Raw genomic sequence first — 16,578 nt, 5'->3', positions numbered from 1 at the left:
CACTGCATTCCAACAGGTCAGAGTTAGTCATAGCTCCTTCTAGTTTCTCTCAGCCCACACTGAGCTGTTCAGAAGAGCACAGAGGGAGAGTGCCATCATCAGAAAGGAGGACACTTTGTTTCCAGTGCCAGGCATGGGCCAGAATGTCTCCCTTTAAAACCAGGAGGTCCAGTGAAAATCTTTGGCATCTAGTCTTTGGCACCATTCATCTTGAGTCTTTCCAGATGTGAGCACCACTGTTATAACTACCGCACTTCTATAGACTGTTGCACTTACCAAGTGCTCACCAACTGATTTTATCTGCTCTCTGGAGCAGCGATCCTGAAGGTTGTAAGTATTGTTATCTCCACTACAGGTTAGAGAACTGAGTCACACACAAAAAGGTCAGATAACCCAAGTGGGTTCACATGCTAGAGTACAGATTTCCAACCCTTCAGACCTTGGGATACCCTATTATTGTTTGCTTAATTATCTTTTCCTCTCCTTACCTCCTCCATACACACAGCTGCTTCCAAAGGTGGCTCATATCATAGTGCTTTTTAAGCTGAATTTAATTTCAAGATGCCCATTGAGATAGCTGGTAATACCCCGAGCCTGAAAGCCAGTGGTTTTTTAAGAACAGGCATTAGACTTTACAACACCTGTCTGCCCTAATCTCTTCATCAGTGCTTCTTTTAACAAGCTACCATCACAGACAATCCTTTCTCAATTAATGAAAAAATATTTCCAGAACTGTATTCAAGCACTCCATCTTCCTGTCAGAAAAGTAACTGTGGCTGGCTGATAAGCCAGTTTGAAAAATCAAATTTAAATGAGCCAAATTTACATTTATAAGAGCCTCATTTAACATGCAATTAATTTTACGCCTATAATAAAAAGAGAAAAACCCCCAGTCTTCCTGTGGAATTAAATAGGCTGATAAGGAAATGCTGTGCCTCATAGAAATGAGAAAATAATTCTTGAACACTGTCATCCTTTTGGTTGCATAATACTATATACAATATGTTCTGTCTCAGGGAAGTATTAATTTTACTGAAATTAAATATTTTTTTCTGCATAATCATAGGAATGTGACTCAGTGGTTAGGGTTGAGACATAGATTATTGGCTCCAGATTTTTTTTTTTTAAGCTCTCACTCTTTCCTTTATATTACCCCTTAAATCTTTAGGGCTTCTAGTGTTTTTGTTTCTTCTCAAAAGAATGGGGAATAATAGAAACGGTAGGGCTCAGCTATATTTAAGGTTCTTCGAACTTTTGTTTTAATTAGTAAAATGTTGAGCGAAGCCTTCATTTGCCAACCCTTTTATTCCTATTAAAACCCATGTGTACATTAAGATGGGGTTATCAGTCACTTATTTATGACTTACACCATTTTATTGTTTTTGATATGCAATAAATATATCTCCATCCCATTATAAGCCCATTACGTAATTCAAAACATGACATTAATTTGCATTTTTCAAGAAGAAAGAAGTTAAACTCAGGCTGCTTTTTATTACTTTGCTTCTAGACACAGCCACACAGGAGCCACTGTGAAAAGTCATTACCAAGTGTGGATTTCCAGTGGAGCACTAATACCATTGAGAAAGTTCTAAGGCTTTTCTTTGTTGGGGACAACGTCAGCCCTTGATATATTTTTAAAAGGTTCTAGGGGCCAATAAACACATCACAGTATTCAATGTCTTTTTTGAAACTAATCCAATGCTTTTTCTTTTTTAAAGTAAATTCTTGAAGGAAACCAAGCTTCAACTATTTCTAATAGTGCTCATATTTAGATTTTTTGAGGTTTTCCTGCTTCTGTTCCCAGGACTGAAGGGCTCCCTCCAGAGGCTGCAGCTCGAGTATGTGGATGTAGTCTTCGCAAATCGACCAGACAGTAACACCCCCATGGAAGGTGAGTGAAGAAATGTAATAAAAGACTCTAGAGTTATTGATTCTAGCTTGACGACTTATTCCACTCACAGTAGGAAATGAAATATATTCAGACTGATTTGACTGAACGTGAAAAATAAAAACCTTTCCAGTCGATGTCTTTCAGCCTCAGTATTTACCCACAAAGTCAGTGCTCCACATCCTGCATCTTCATTAATTTTTAAGCAGTTGCAGGCGCCGGGAGTGTGGCTCCTACCATTACAGTGCTCACTTTCTCCAGGTTCCTTTCACTTCTGTGATTTTATCAACTAAAACAATAAACGTAATTGGAAGGGGAATTTATAACCCAGCCATCATTATTTTGGAGTGAGTTCTCTGAGGGTATTCTTACTTTATAATGACTCTAGGTCAGATTAGTCTCCAATCTGTGGTGATAAGTGCTAAGTGCTACCATGAGCAGAGGCTTTACAGGAGCGACTACTTGAAAATGTGACTCTTCGTTGCAATCTGGTTTTTGATTCTCAAGGAGCTGCAATATTTTATCTCCATTGTGTTAACAACTGTTTAAAGACAATTTAAGTATCTCCCTGTGGAAGCTTTCAGAATGTTCCTAAAACCAGGTTTTCTTCAATCTGCATTTATTTATGGAAACTACCTAGGATGATTGAAGATAGTTTGGGAGGAAAAATTTAAAAGAAGGTTCTAGTTAATTGAGATTTATAATCATATGGATTATCATATACCTGAGGTGAATGAGAATGAAGATATTTGGGAAAAAGAATGAAAAAAATAATGTTTTGGTTATTTGAGATTTACTATATGACATGGATTTTACAAATTTTTAAAGAATTAGAATACTTGACATAAAATTACACTAAGGTAAATTTAGTTTTGATGATTCAAAAGGTAGTTCAGGATCCTGTAATAAATCAGGTTCTGTAAAGGTTTGTTCTTGCTAGAGGGTTATAGAAGTTATAAATGATTGCAGTGTATATAAATATTTCTGTAGGCTGCATTTCTGAAAATAAAAGTTGTGGAAACTATTTTCCTTGCTATTTATGTCTTTTTCAACCACAGAGAAATGGTTAAAATATATATTTATATATCTAATTTTCTCTTAGAGTTTTCTGCTTTTTTGATTTGAGTAAATTAGGAGTTTATTATAAAGCAATATCAGTGTTGGAAATTCATAATAAGAAATTATCCATGGAAATGACATAAAATGCATATTTTTATCAAAGCAAAGAATAGGTGTTTGATAAAGCAAATCATAAACATTTTATTAGTGTAAGAAGTGCTTATTGCAAGGATAATATGATGTCACACTATTCTCAATGCCACATTAAAACAGAGCACTGAAGCTATCGCGTGAGCACAATCGTCAAGTAAAATGCCATTCAGTGGCGGCTGTGAAAGACTGAAATTGCTTCCCATTTTAAGTGCCTAGTGACTATTTTCCTCTTTGGAAAAATGTCCTTTGCAATTATGCTATGTACAGAAAAGAAGAACATCTGGGATTTTTCAGCATCTTTTTTTTTTTTTTGGCTCATTTTCCCCATTCTACCACTATCTTTAATCTGAGGGATATAATATAGAAGTCTCTGAAACAGAAAACATTATAATTTGCATTATATACCTACAGAAGGAGAAAATTCTCAATTAGGAGCCAAACTATGTGATACTGATAAGATAATGGTATCTCTTATATAAAGACTAATTATGTGTTGACATTTATCAGAAGGGAGCTTCAAAACATAGAAAACGAAAACAAACCAGATTGCTACCTGGTAGAATGTATAACTGCAGCATTAACCAGCCTCCGCTGGAATCAGAGAATTTTTACATTTTCTCTGAGTTTCTTACAAAAAATACCACACAGCAGAATAAGAAGCTGTTTTTTGTTTGTTTTTTTTTTTTGTAGTACGCGGGCCTCTCACTGTTGTGGCCTCTCCCGCTGTGGAGCACAGGCTCCGGACGTGCAGGTCCAGCGGCCATGGCTCACGGGCCTAGCTGCTCTGTGGCATGTGGGATCTTCCCAGACCGGGGTTCGGGGCATGAACCCATGTCTCCTGCATCGGCAGGCGGACTCTCAACCACTGCGCCACCAGGGAAGCCCTGGAAGCTGTTTTATCATGAGTCATTGTCCAAGTTCAGAAGTCTAATGAAGGGTGTCAAGTAGAGATTTGTACTTGTTGATAAGGTCAAGAAACATGGCATTTCAAAGCTCTGCGGCAACCAACCTCCTTATGCTGGAATGTAGCCTTCTCTCTCCCACCCCCAGCAAAGGGAGATCCACTCCTGGCTGGCACATAAGACTCCGAGGCTTATTCCTCTGGGATGACTTAGCAGGTTCACACTACAGGCAAATCCCCATGTAGGACTTATTCCAGATTGAAATAGCTTCCCTGTGATGTCTCCCTAGCTTTGCAGAAAATGTGTATCCTCAAACAATATACTCATTTGTTCCAAGGTGAGCCAGATGGAAGGGCCAGTTTGGTATTAGTCTCTAGAAACTCATTCTCTATATTTAGTCTTTCCTTCTTTACTGTAACAGAGGAAAGGACTGATCTGGGCAACAGAGAGAAGAAGAAATAGGAAATAAGAAAAAAATAAGAAATAGACAGGGATTTCCAGGAAGCCTTGGGTGCATTTTCTCTTCTAAAAATGAAAAAAAAAAAAAGGTGTGTAAGCTATGTCTGGATTCCATGTTGTTATTAAGTTTCATTTTTGCAATGATTTTGTGAATCATATATGTGTGTATGTGAGTGAAAGTTCTACCTTAGGAAGGCTATTAGGGTTTCTAAAAACAATAAAAAACTAAATGTTACGTATAGTCAAAATTACCCTTGAAAACCCTATAGTAATGACTTGTTGTCAGTGTTACTCTGTAGCCTTTAATTGCTGAATTTCTTCTCCAAATATAGTGACAAAACCATCACTAGATACTTTCCCAGACACCTTTTTTTTTTTTTTTTTTTTGGTAACGGCCTTAATATCACTCACATACTTTTCTTACTTTAGCAACTCACATTGGCAATTTTAGGCTCAACTGCATCCATTTCTGTCTAATATAAGAGATGGAACAGTGGTTGCCAAGTGCATATTGCTGAATTTTCCTATATTAAATCTACATATGTTGGCACTGTTCTTTGTATGTGTGCCTCACAGTAAACCCTTAACATTTGTAGATCACCTTTATTGGTTTCAACCATTCCCGTCAATTCCATGGACCCACAACACACCCTAACTTATGATTTTGCCAAGGCACCTATATTAAACCCTGGGGAGCTAATGAGAGAACTTAGCCCAGCTTTCTAAGACTCATTTTAAACAACTTCGATTTAAATTTATTAAAATGCCAACCCCATCCTCTTGATTCGCACCATGAAAGGATGTTAATTGGGAATAAACCAACGTGAGTTTCATCCAGTTTCTACATATCAGATGACAACAAATTGAGCCAGAGAAAGATTAGCAGTAGCATCTTCATAATATTGGCATCATGTATCAAATTAGTTGTTGCCTTCCCTCCTTCCTTAGAAAGCCACTAGACAAAAAGTGAGTCCTTTCAAAAGAATGGCCATAAATTCCCAAAGTGCAACCAATGGAGAAGGAGGTGAGACTGCCTTTGTAATCTACAACCCTGTGGAATGCAGTTAGACATTTTACAGCTATGGGAAGATGTTCCTGACAACAGAGGGGAACTTGTATACTTTTTCCTCTGTCCTTCTTGTTTATTTTTTCTGGTTCACCTAGTAGTAATTCATTTTTCTTTCACAGCACCTGCCATACCATCTGTCTCTGCTATAATATCTGGCGTGGATGGCATGTTTTCCAATTCCAGAAAAAATCAGTCCCATGTCCCATTTCTTTTTTCTTATACTTCTGTGTTCTTCCCAGTAGAGTCACTGACAGTTCCTTGAGCTCCATGATACTCACATTCTTAAGTCTCTCACTTCCATAAATCCCCAAAGTATATTTCAAAATCTTCTCTTAAGCTCATTAGTCAAGAGAAAGTTCATTCCAACATGAATCATGTTGGACATGGATAGACACAGAGCATTTGTGTGTCTGAGGACCTGCACTAGGAGCTTTTGGTGTGGTTTTCTGTCATTCACAAGTGCTGGGCTAACTTCTCCATCCATACTCTTCTCATTGATCCAGAGAGGAAATAACTGAGCATGATTGTGGGCATGAAAGGAGGCTATAAACCATGTACCACTTGTGAATAGTAGAAAAAAGAGGGGACCCATTTTAGTTTATGTAGCTTTTTAAAAAAGGAAAGAAGAAAGGCCACTAAATTCATTGATCTGAGAATATGATGATTTTAAAATTAAATTACATTTTAATTAAGTTTTAATTTAAAAAAAGTTGGAATTGAGTCCTCTTTTATTTATTTAGAATTTTTTGCCAAAACTAGTTAATCTCGCAAACTCCCAGAGTCATTAGATGTTATTCTCAATCTAATTACTGTTCAAATTATTTATTTTTTTCCTGCTACTAGGTCAATGCAGACATAAAACAACCCAGATGTCTTATTTCAAATAAGAGAGACAAGATCAAAGTTAGCTTCACTTAATTCCCATAACATCATCATGTCAAACAACCTATTCCAAAAGAATTTCCTTCTTTCTAAGCCATCTTTTTACTGTCCACATATGCCAGCAGGAATCTACAGATATTCAGGAATCTAGGACATCCGATGACAGCTCAGGAAATACCAGAGAGTGGCAAACATTGCAGGATCCCAAATTTTCTACACTTTCTCAATTCCAGAACACTGGACCTGGATATTTAGCATCCAAAGTAAAGTTTTCAGAACAAAAATGTAATGATCCCCAAACCTAGAAATATTGTCTAACCACCATGGATCATCCCTTCTGCCTTTGTATTTTATTGTCTTCCCTGAAAGACACCCTCAATCTGTCCCCTGCAAAAGAACGTAATAGGAAGAAATCTTCTGCCAATAGGCTATAACAGTGTTGTTGCATAGAAATATTTTGAAAGCCACATATGTATTTTCAATTTTCTATTACTTACATTTAAAAAGTAAAAAGAAACAGGTGAGATTAATTGTAAAAATATATTTTAATTTAAGCCAATATATAAAAAATTATCATTTCAACATGCAATCAATATAAAAATTACTGAGGAGATATTTTACATTACTTTTTTTCATACTAAGTCTTTGAAATCTGTTATGTATTTCACACTTATAGCACATCTTAATTTGGGCCAGCCACATTTCAAGTGCTCAGTAACCACATGTGGCTAGTGGCTACTATTTGGCCACACAGGTCTATAAACTCTAGTTCAAGTCTAGCAGAGCACCAGACACATACTGGGGGCTCAATAAGTATTTATTGTGTGGATGGATGGATAGATAGATGGATGATTAGATGGATGAGTGAACAAGTTGTTCGATTGAATGAATGAAGCTCTAACGTTAAATAGATCCACCATCACCTTTCTCTACTTGAAAACCTATTTTGGTTTCCTAACATCTATGAACATTCTGGTACCTGATCTGGTTCAGCATATTTTAGGGTGATACTAATAAGGATAGGTTGCTGGCAAAGGGCGCCAGGACACTCTTTACATCCCACTTCTCCTCATCTCTCTTTAACAGCAGCATCCAGATGCCAGATCTCTCTCCAGAAATCTAGCTGATACCTAAATGAGCAGAAACGAATGGAGGCATGATTCTTTTGCAGTTCAGTTGCCCCTGAGGATTACTATATCAAATATTAAAATTATCTAACCCATTTCATTTCTGACCCTGGCCAGGATGCTCTGAGGGCCTCTGGTGTTCATCAGATCAATCTAACCTCCTGGCTTGAAAGGCTAGGACAGCTAGTTTTCAAGAAATTAATTTGGAGAAAGTGATTTTCATATCTAAGAGGATGAGCCAAACCCTACCAAGCCCATGGCCAAAAAAAAAAAAAAAATTGTGTTCCTATTTTACTAAATCAGTTTTATTTCCATTTTAACTGTGAATTCACCAATTTACTGCTGCTTTAGACGTATTCAGCTGATATTTTATCCTTTACAGAACACCAAGTCATGCTGTTAAAAAAGAAATTAATTTCATTCATTCTAAGGAATAACATGGGGGGATGGTTGAGTTCATTTTGTGTTCTTTCAGTCTCTGGTGTGGTTTTTTAGAAAAATCTCATGTTTCTGTCATCGTGGGCCTCCTTCTCATTAGGACAATATTTCTATAAAATGGACTAGGAAGGCATCAGATAGACACAGCTTTAAATCCTGGCTTTGCTACCTGTTAGACTGTATGCCTAGGGCAAGTTTCTATCCTCACTGAGGCTCAGTCTCCTCCCCTGAAAATGGAGGTAACATATAAAGTGGTTTCTGAAGGAGTTAGCATTGTGGGTACAGCACCTCACTCACAGCAGGGGAAGAAACAGAAGCCTCATTTCTAGAACGCCCCGCACAACACACATACACATAAAACTCCCTTCTCTCTGGGTCTCTCTCAAAGGTAAGCATAGGAGATGACTAAGACCCTAAAATTATGTGATGAAAATCAAATGAAGGTAGCCAAGCTGCAGGGTTAGCCAGGGTCTGCGGTGAGGCCATGTAGAATCAAGGTACACAGTTGGTAATAGAATTATTTTCTAGCTCACATTTTTCTCCTTGAAATTTTTGCTCTGAAATTCTCCATGCCCTTTAAAATTATGTAATTATAGATTTTCCAGGGTTAATCTATTCAGTCAAAAGGTGATCTTAAGCCTGTGATTTTATTTTCAAAAGTGTATCTAGAAAAAAACTCAATAATAAGATTCACTCATTCAATTGATATTTTTTGAATATCTGTACCAGCAGACAGAAGGTGCCTGGGTCAATAGCTCTATTGGAAAGACTCAGGGACAAATCCACCTAGCCATTAACTGTAGTTCACCAGTTAGTCTGATGTGCAGATATGGACTCTTTGCATTTCTTGCACAGAGGATTTTTGAAGCCAGAATGGGGTCACCAGTGGGTGACTAATTTAAGACCACACTTGACAATGAAAAGTATACAAAAAAAAGACTTTGAGTCCTCATATGGTTCATGTATATTTAGTGTATCTTTTTTCTTTAAATTTATTTATTTTACTTTTGGCTGCATTGGGTCTTCGTTGCTGCGTGCAGGCTTTCTCTAGTTGCGGCGAGCAGGGGCTACTCTTCATTGCAGTGAGCAGGCACCTCACCACGGTGGCTTTTCTTGTTGCAGAGTACAGGCTCTAGGCACACAGGCTTCAGTAGTTGTGGCACGGGGGCTCAGTAGTTGTGGCTCACGGGCTCTAGAGCGCAGGCTCAGTAGTTGTACAGCATGGGCTTAGTTGCTCCGTGGCATGTGGGATCTTCCCGGACCAGGGCTCAAACCCGTGCCCGCTGCATTGGCAGGCAGATTCTTAACCACTGCGCCACCAGGGAAGCCCTATTTAGTGTATCTTGAATGTTTTGTGTTTCATGTCATAGGCATAAGGATGCATTGTGAATATCATCACCCTTCCCTCAATGCTCAGTACACACATTTTCTACTTTGTCTATGGCTACCATGACTCAGAGCTTACTAATCCACTTAGTCTTACTGTTATGTGAACTCACACATTATGTGAATTCTGCCTGTCTCACAAGCTTCTTGTTTCTCTAGCCAGTTTCATTTATCCTCCTTATTCACTTCTCTCACTTTCTTGAGCAGAACTGAATAATCTTAAGTAACACAGCAAAGGCACATTACAGAGTTCACCACCCTTACTTGTTGGCATGCTGCCTCAGATTTGCAGAGTCAACTTCTAGGGCCATTGGAAAAATTTCCAGAGTTTGGAGCATGGATCACTCTGATATGTATCTAACAGGAACAGAGCCCTGGTTAACAATTTTCATTTTCCAACTAGATTCCATAGAGAGAATAGGAGTTTTAGAACATACTGAGATGTTAAGTTTGCCAAGGCTAAAGAAAATATGTGATAAGCTGGCTTTAAAGGAAACAATATTCCCGATAATAATTTGTAAACATTTATGGGTATATTTTGTGCTTTCTATGGAAGCCAAAGATTCCTAACCTCATTTCATAAAATCCTTTTGGAAGGGAGGATCCTGGTAATATTCTATGCAATTTACCTACTTCCTCTGCTCTCTCTCCCTTTTTTCCCTTTCTTCACATCTTCAGTCAACAGTGAAGGCAGAAGGGATACAACTGCTATCACTAGTAACACACAAAAGGAGAAACAACGTGGGCCATGTGCCTGGAGGCCCATTGTACCTCCTCACCACAAATCTGTGGTCTTCACCAAGCTCAGAAAGGGTGTTTTTTTTTTTTTTTTCCTTAAGTTGTTTTTAATCAAGAATAAAAAGAGAGAGAACGGAGACGGCTTCTGCTCACCCCAGCTGTCAGGTGGAAACAGAATTGCTTAGTATTCTGGGGCTGTGGGTTTGTGACTCATGTGAGCTTCCTTCTGTGTGAGTTATCTCTCTGAAAGTAGCTGGAGTTGTGACAATATTCACCTCCATATTCTGAGGGGATGTCAACTCAATCTCAGGGGAATTCATCTTTTTAAGTTCCTCATTGTGCTGTAGCTGATCTGCGGTGACATGGGGAGACTAACATTATCCAGCTCTCCAGCCCGGGCAGGTGGGGCTGTGGGTTTTAGCTGTCTGTCAGAGCAGCGTCTCGCTCAGGGTTTACTAGTATGTGAATTCAGTGGGCTGAGCAGAGCCACCTGTGGCATAGCTAATCTGGAATTCTCAGACAGTGGGGATAAACAAATACCCTTAAGACTCTCTCTCACTTTCTGTAAAAAATGAAGTAATGAAAGGCTCAATGGCTTTTTAAAGCCCTCCTGGATGTTGAATATGTGTAATGAAAAAATACAGGATCTGCAATCAGAGGACGAGGATGCTAGTCTTAGGTGTGTGAACTTGCTTGAGTTGCTCAGTTACTGCTGCTCCGCTTTTCATTTGGAAAATGGGAAGAATAGAAACAGTACCTGGTCTAGCTATTTCCAAGATTGTTGTGACAATAACGTGAGATAAGTGGGAACGTTTGATTCTTAATGCCCTGCACAAATATTTTGAGATTGTTATTGTTACGTGTGTGTGTGTGTGTGTGTGTGTGTATAATACATATATTAAGGTGTCGTAACTGAAGTTTCAACCAGGCATGGAGACACAGCTGAAAATTGGTGAATTTCAAAGAGAGATGTCAAATCTTCATTTGTATATAGTAAGTATCCTACATACGAACGAATTCTGTTCCAAGAGCGTGTTTTATGTCCAATTTGTTCGTAAGTCCAACAAAGTTAGCCTAGGTACCCAACTAACGCAATCACCTGTACAGTACTGTACTGTAATAGGTTTATAATACTTTTCACACAAATAATACATAGAAAACAAACAAACACAAAAAATAAATAAAACAGTTTTAATCTTACAGTACAGTACCTTGAAAAGTACAGTAGTACCAGCTACATCACCGCTGCTTTTACGCTTGCTTCCGGACATCCTGGGCTTGAAATAAAGATACTGTACTCTATACAGTACTGTACAGTAAAGTACACAAAAGCACAACCACTTGTAGAGTATGCACACACGTGACAGTGTACACCAGACACATGAACTAACTTAGGTGATTGGACATGCGAACGCACGTTCCCATCTTTGAAAATTTGCACCTTGCAGGTGCATATGTAGGGGACTTACTGTACTTGCAAAGGAAAAGGGCCAGAGCTGGCTCTGTGTCTCTTTCTTCCCCTGACATTTTATTTTGAGAAATTAAAAACCTACAGAAAAGTTGAAGAAATAAACAGCCAACGCTCTTTACCTAGATTTACCAAATTGTGCTGTATTTTGCCTCTATTTTGCCCTCTCTTGTTCTCTTGCACTGTGACCTTTCACCCATAAATACTTTCTTCTCTCTCTCCTGAGATGCAGCATTCTTCCACAAAAGCATCATGCACTCATCACACTCAAGAACTTTAACGTTGATACACCACTGTTGTCTACACAAGCCATACTTAAATTTCCTAAAATGTCCTTTTTAGGATTCCGTTGTTGTTGTTTGAGAGGGAGATGAGTCTGTGATTGAATTAAGAGCCCCACATTGCACTTAGTAGTAATGGTTTTTTAATCTCTTATAGTCTAAAATCGTTCCTCACCTTTTTTTTCAACAATGACATTTTTTTAAAAAATCCAAGCCAGTTGTTTTGGAGCATGTCTCTCAGTCAGGATTTGTCTGATTGTTTTCTCATGATTATATTAAGATCAAGCATCTTTGGCAAGAAGATACACAGGTGATGTTGGGTCCTTCTCAGTGTGTCTCTCTGCGGTCCCTGGAGGGTCACTCTCTATTACTGGTCATATTAAAGTTGATCACTCGGTTAAGGTGATATCTGTCAGTTTTCTCCACTGTGAAGGTACCTTTAAGACTTGGTACCATAGTGAATAAATATGCTGGGGTGTGATTCTTTGTGACCACGTGAATAGCCTGGTTCCTCACAACCCGGATTTGGCATCCACTGCCGATCCCTGCCTGCAGCAGTTATTATAGTAGGGAGTTATTACAATTACCTTCCCCCATTTATGAATGGGCATTCTGCCGCAAAGACGAACTTTCCCTCACTCTCAGTTCTATGCCTCTGGAGTCCCCTCACCTTGCTTTAAGAAAATAAAAGTTGAAAGAGAGAAGGAGAAAGGATCTAGTGAGAAGGGCGTATCTGGAGAAAACTATGCTGTGACCCCCATAGTTGGGGAGTAGATAGGCTTGGGAGCTGACTCATGTCTGGCACATCTAGAGCTGGAGAAGTGGGCTGAATCTCTACGGTGTAGCCTCCCTGGGGGTGACCGGAAGGGCAACTGTGAATGTTTGCCGTGTGGGGTCATCTTGGGTCTGTCCTCTAGGAGGAAAGCCTCCTTGGAGGGTGTGGGATGGAGCTGGACACCCAGAGCCACTAGGAGAGGGCTCAGGGGAGAAGCGGAAAGTAGAGGAATAGAGAAGCCAGCCATGCCCCATCTCACTACCCACTGCTGCGGGTGTTCAGCCCAAGCAGGTCCCAGCTAGGAAAGGGAAAGGAATTTGAGTTTGGAGCTTTGACTGAGATCTCTAGAGGCTGTGTTTACAATCTAAAAGGGTGTCAGGACTGTCTGTTACCCAAGAGTGGGCAGAAAAGCTGTGGGACCAGTCTGAGTTTTCATCAGGGCCAAGTTTTCATTGTCCCTACTGAATGTAAAGGGCTAGCGGGAGATTAAAAAATAAAGCTGGGTTGTAATTACATTATAACGAGTATGCTTGTTCCACATACTATTTACATATGTTTAAATACCTAATTTTAAATTGATCTGACTTAAATTACACATGAAAAAATTAACTCTTCCATTAATTTCAGAAAACAAATTTGTTTGCTTTATAATACCATTATGTCCAATATAATTGGAAATTCAGGAAAACCTTGTGTGCTAAAGATTCAGATCTCCACAAATAACAAAATAACGCTCTTGGTCACCAGTATGAAATGTGTACACTACACACAGACATCCCTTGTACCTCGCAAACCCTCCCGAGGTATCTGAGGACTTTTGAAAGTGTCACTTCTATTTTGGGGAGTAATTGTTTGTCAGTGTTCAAACACTAGAAAAGATGATAAGCCACAAAACCTCGACCTCTGCAGTTTGAACTTTATCCATCCTTTCTAAATGCATTTTTATGTTAGGTTTTATTTATTTGTTTTAAATACTGAAAGGTGACCAGTGTGACTAGCTTCAATGAAACCAATCATACAAAATTAATAACTAAATGAGATCCTTTTAGACAACTTTCTGAAACCCTAGTAGAGTCAATTCAGAATTTACTTATACAAGAAAATTCATTTTTTGTTGTTGTTATTTTTTAAAGGCCAATGGACCAGAAGGTCTGGGCACAGGAAAGCAGTAGAAAGAAGAGGAAAGTTTAGTATTATCAATATCTTCCTTTACTTGCATGAAAAAAGAAAATGTATCACTCGCATGGAAAATGGAAGTATATTTGGTGATGGAATGAACCGAATTACCCCTAGAAATGAGTGCATAATAAGACAAGAGAGAAAACAAAATGACATAAGAATGCACACAAAACTTAACAGAAAGCAAAAAGAGGAGATATGGGGACCAAAAAGAAAAATTGGGGAAGGGAAAAAGAAGGAAATTTTATTTCTCCCATCCATTTCCCCTACTTCCTTCTCAAGCACAGTACAAATCTCACAAGCCCCTCCTCAAAACATAATGTCATCATACCACACTCAGGATGGCCCAGAAGAGAACATTATATAGTAAAAATACTCAGGTCTAAAACCTGCCTCATTCATTTATTCATATTCAACTAATATTTTTGAGTGCCTGCTATACACTAGATATTGTTCTTGGTGCATGGGATAGACAAGAGAACAAAATAGACAAAGATCCCCATCCCTGTGGGACACAGTAGTTCTAGCAGGAGAGACAGGAAATAAACAGTAAAACAATAAAAATTAACTTATATAGACTATTAGAAGATGATAAGTGTCATGGAATAAAGAAAAAGTAGAACAGCGTAATGAAAATGGGAATGCTGGGAGTCAAGAGTGGTCACTGAAAAGGTAGAGACTTGAAGGAGTAAAGTGAGTAACTGGGAGGGAGATAAAGATAGTGTTTCTGGCTGTAGAAACAGTGCAGAGGCCCTGAGATGGGAGCAGCCTGCTGTGTTTGGGGAACATCAAGGACACCAGAGTGGCTGCAGAAAGTCAGGAAGGAGGAGTGTAGAAAAAGGTGAGTTTAGAGAGATTACAGGGTCCAGATCTTTTGGGACCCTCCGAATTTTGGACAAAGAAGTGATGTGATTTGACTTACAGTTTTAAAGGATCCCTTTGGCCTGGAATTAAAATAAATTATAAAGGGGCAAATGTAGGAGCAGGGAGACACATTAGGAAATAACTTTAGGGATTCCCCTGGCGGTCTAGTGGTTAAGAATCCCTGTTTCCACTGCAGGGGGTGTGGGTTCAATCCCTGATCCCTGGTCAGGGAACTAAGATCCCGCATGCCGCGAGGTGTGGCCAAAAAAAAAAGAAAGAGTTGTAACAATCTAGGTGAGAGATGATAATGGCTCAGACAAGGGTGCTAGCTGTGGAAGTGTAAAAGTGGTCTGATTTAGAGAAATATTGAATGTAGAGCCAGAAGTTCCTGATGGATTAGATGTGGGTGTAACAGAAAGAAAGGAGTGAAAAATGATGCCAAGGTTTTTGACCTGAGTCAACAGAAGAATGGAGCTGCCAGCAACTGATACGGGGAATACCATAGGTGGAGCTGGTTTGTGGGGGAAGATCGGGGGTCTGGGTTTAGCCATCTTGAGCTTGAGATGTTCATGAGACATCCAAATGGAGATGTTGAGTAGGTAGTTGGACACTGATTCTGAAACTCAGGAGACAGTCTTGGGCTGGAGATGCAAATTTGGAAGTTGTCTGCATGTAAATGGTATTTAAAGCTTTGAGAATTGATAAAACCACACAGGGAGTAAAAACAGAAAGACAGAAAAAGCAATAAAAGGACATAGAAAGAAAGGACCAAGGACTGAGCCCTGGAGATTCCAGTATTAGGAGGTTGGGAGGAGGGGGAGAAGAGTGTGGTGCCCAAGGAGCAGGTAAAGAAAACATATCAAGGAAGAGGAAGTAATCAACTGTATCAAATGCTACTGATGGGTCAAGTAAGATGAGAACTGTGAATTGTCCATTGGTGTTAACAGTGTGGAGATCATCAATAACTTTGACAAAGAGTGGTTTGGGCGAAATAGGGAGTGGGTGAGGAAGTGAAAGCCATCTAATCTCTGAGTCTCAGTTTCCTCATTTGGAAAACAGTGAGGAAACCTCTTGATTTAGGATGACCAAGTAATATATTTCTGCTCCTTTCTCTTAAAAAAAAAAAAAATAACATACAAGGAACAGAAATAGAAACTTCCTTTCTGATGAAAGTAGCAGACAACTGGAAACCTGGACCAATATATATGAAAGTGGAAAAGGGATGGAGGAATGGTAAATGACTTAGCAAAACTGAGGAAAGATCTATTTAAAGTGCCCACAAGAAGCAAGTTAATTTGTACCACACAACCTCCGAATGGTTAAGTCATGAGAGGCACAAATGTCACAGAAGATGGGGGTGAGGTGGGAGCTAGAAACAAGGCAGTTTTTCAAAAAACTATACAGAACCATTAGAGCTCCATATCCCCAGGTCTGCAGGCAGGGTCCTGCCTTTCCCCTCCAGTGAAGGAGGCAAGAGATACATTACCTCGAGAAATTGGGTTGAGAGGCTCTAGACTGAGGGTTACCAGATACAGAGGAAGGTGAGGCCAGGCTGAAAAAAAAAAGAATTATGAAGTTTGAGATCCCCAGACCTCTCCTCTCACTTACCTCCAGGTCACTAACAGCCAAGTTACACTTTCCCCAGGCAGAAAATAATAGAATATTTCTCTGGAGAAAATAAACTATCCCAGAAAAAAAAAAATCTACATTGTTGTGGAAGAAAATCCCAGTGGGGAAAGGTGGCAAGTGCCCTAACTTCTCCCACAGTGACAAATGCCGTCCACGCACAATTTTAGCACTTTATTCTTAAATGTGAACGGAAACCCAAGAATCACCTGACATTCAAAGAAAGCTACTGATGAAAAAAAGAGAGCTCTCAAGTAAGTAGAAGAAAAGAAAACAGACTA

General features: G+C 39.1%; 1 protein-coding gene across 5 annotated transcripts in view; it reads left to right on the top strand.

The window, feature by feature from the left end:
• KCNAB1 (potassium voltage-gated channel subfamily A member regulatory beta subunit 1) overlaps window positions 1-16,578 on the top strand; it is a 411,284-nt gene that overhangs the window by 351,193 nt on the left and 43,513 nt on the right. For 3 of the 5 annotated variants that reach the window (XM_029215066.1, XM_029215067.1, XM_029215068.1), the window contains exon 8: window positions 1,808-1,894. The exons of the other annotated variants lie outside the window; for them this stretch is intronic. In XM_029215066.1, coding sequence (XP_029070899.1) covers window positions 1,808-1,894 — 87 coding nt within the window. The remainder of the gene's footprint in view (window positions 1-1,807; window positions 1,895-16,578) is intronic. 5 annotated transcript variants of the gene reach the window in all.

The sequence above is a fragment of the Monodon monoceros genome, unplaced genomic scaffold (genome assembly GCF_005190385.1).
Source record: "Monodon monoceros isolate NGI ecotype Baffin Bay Population unplaced genomic scaffold, NGI_Narwhal_1 Super_Scaffold_11, whole genome shotgun sequence".
Taxonomy (NCBI): domain Eukaryota; kingdom Metazoa; phylum Chordata; class Mammalia; order Artiodactyla; family Monodontidae; genus Monodon; species Monodon monoceros.
Note: the sequence above shows the minus strand (reverse complement) of the source record. Positions and strands in the feature narration are given on the sequence as shown.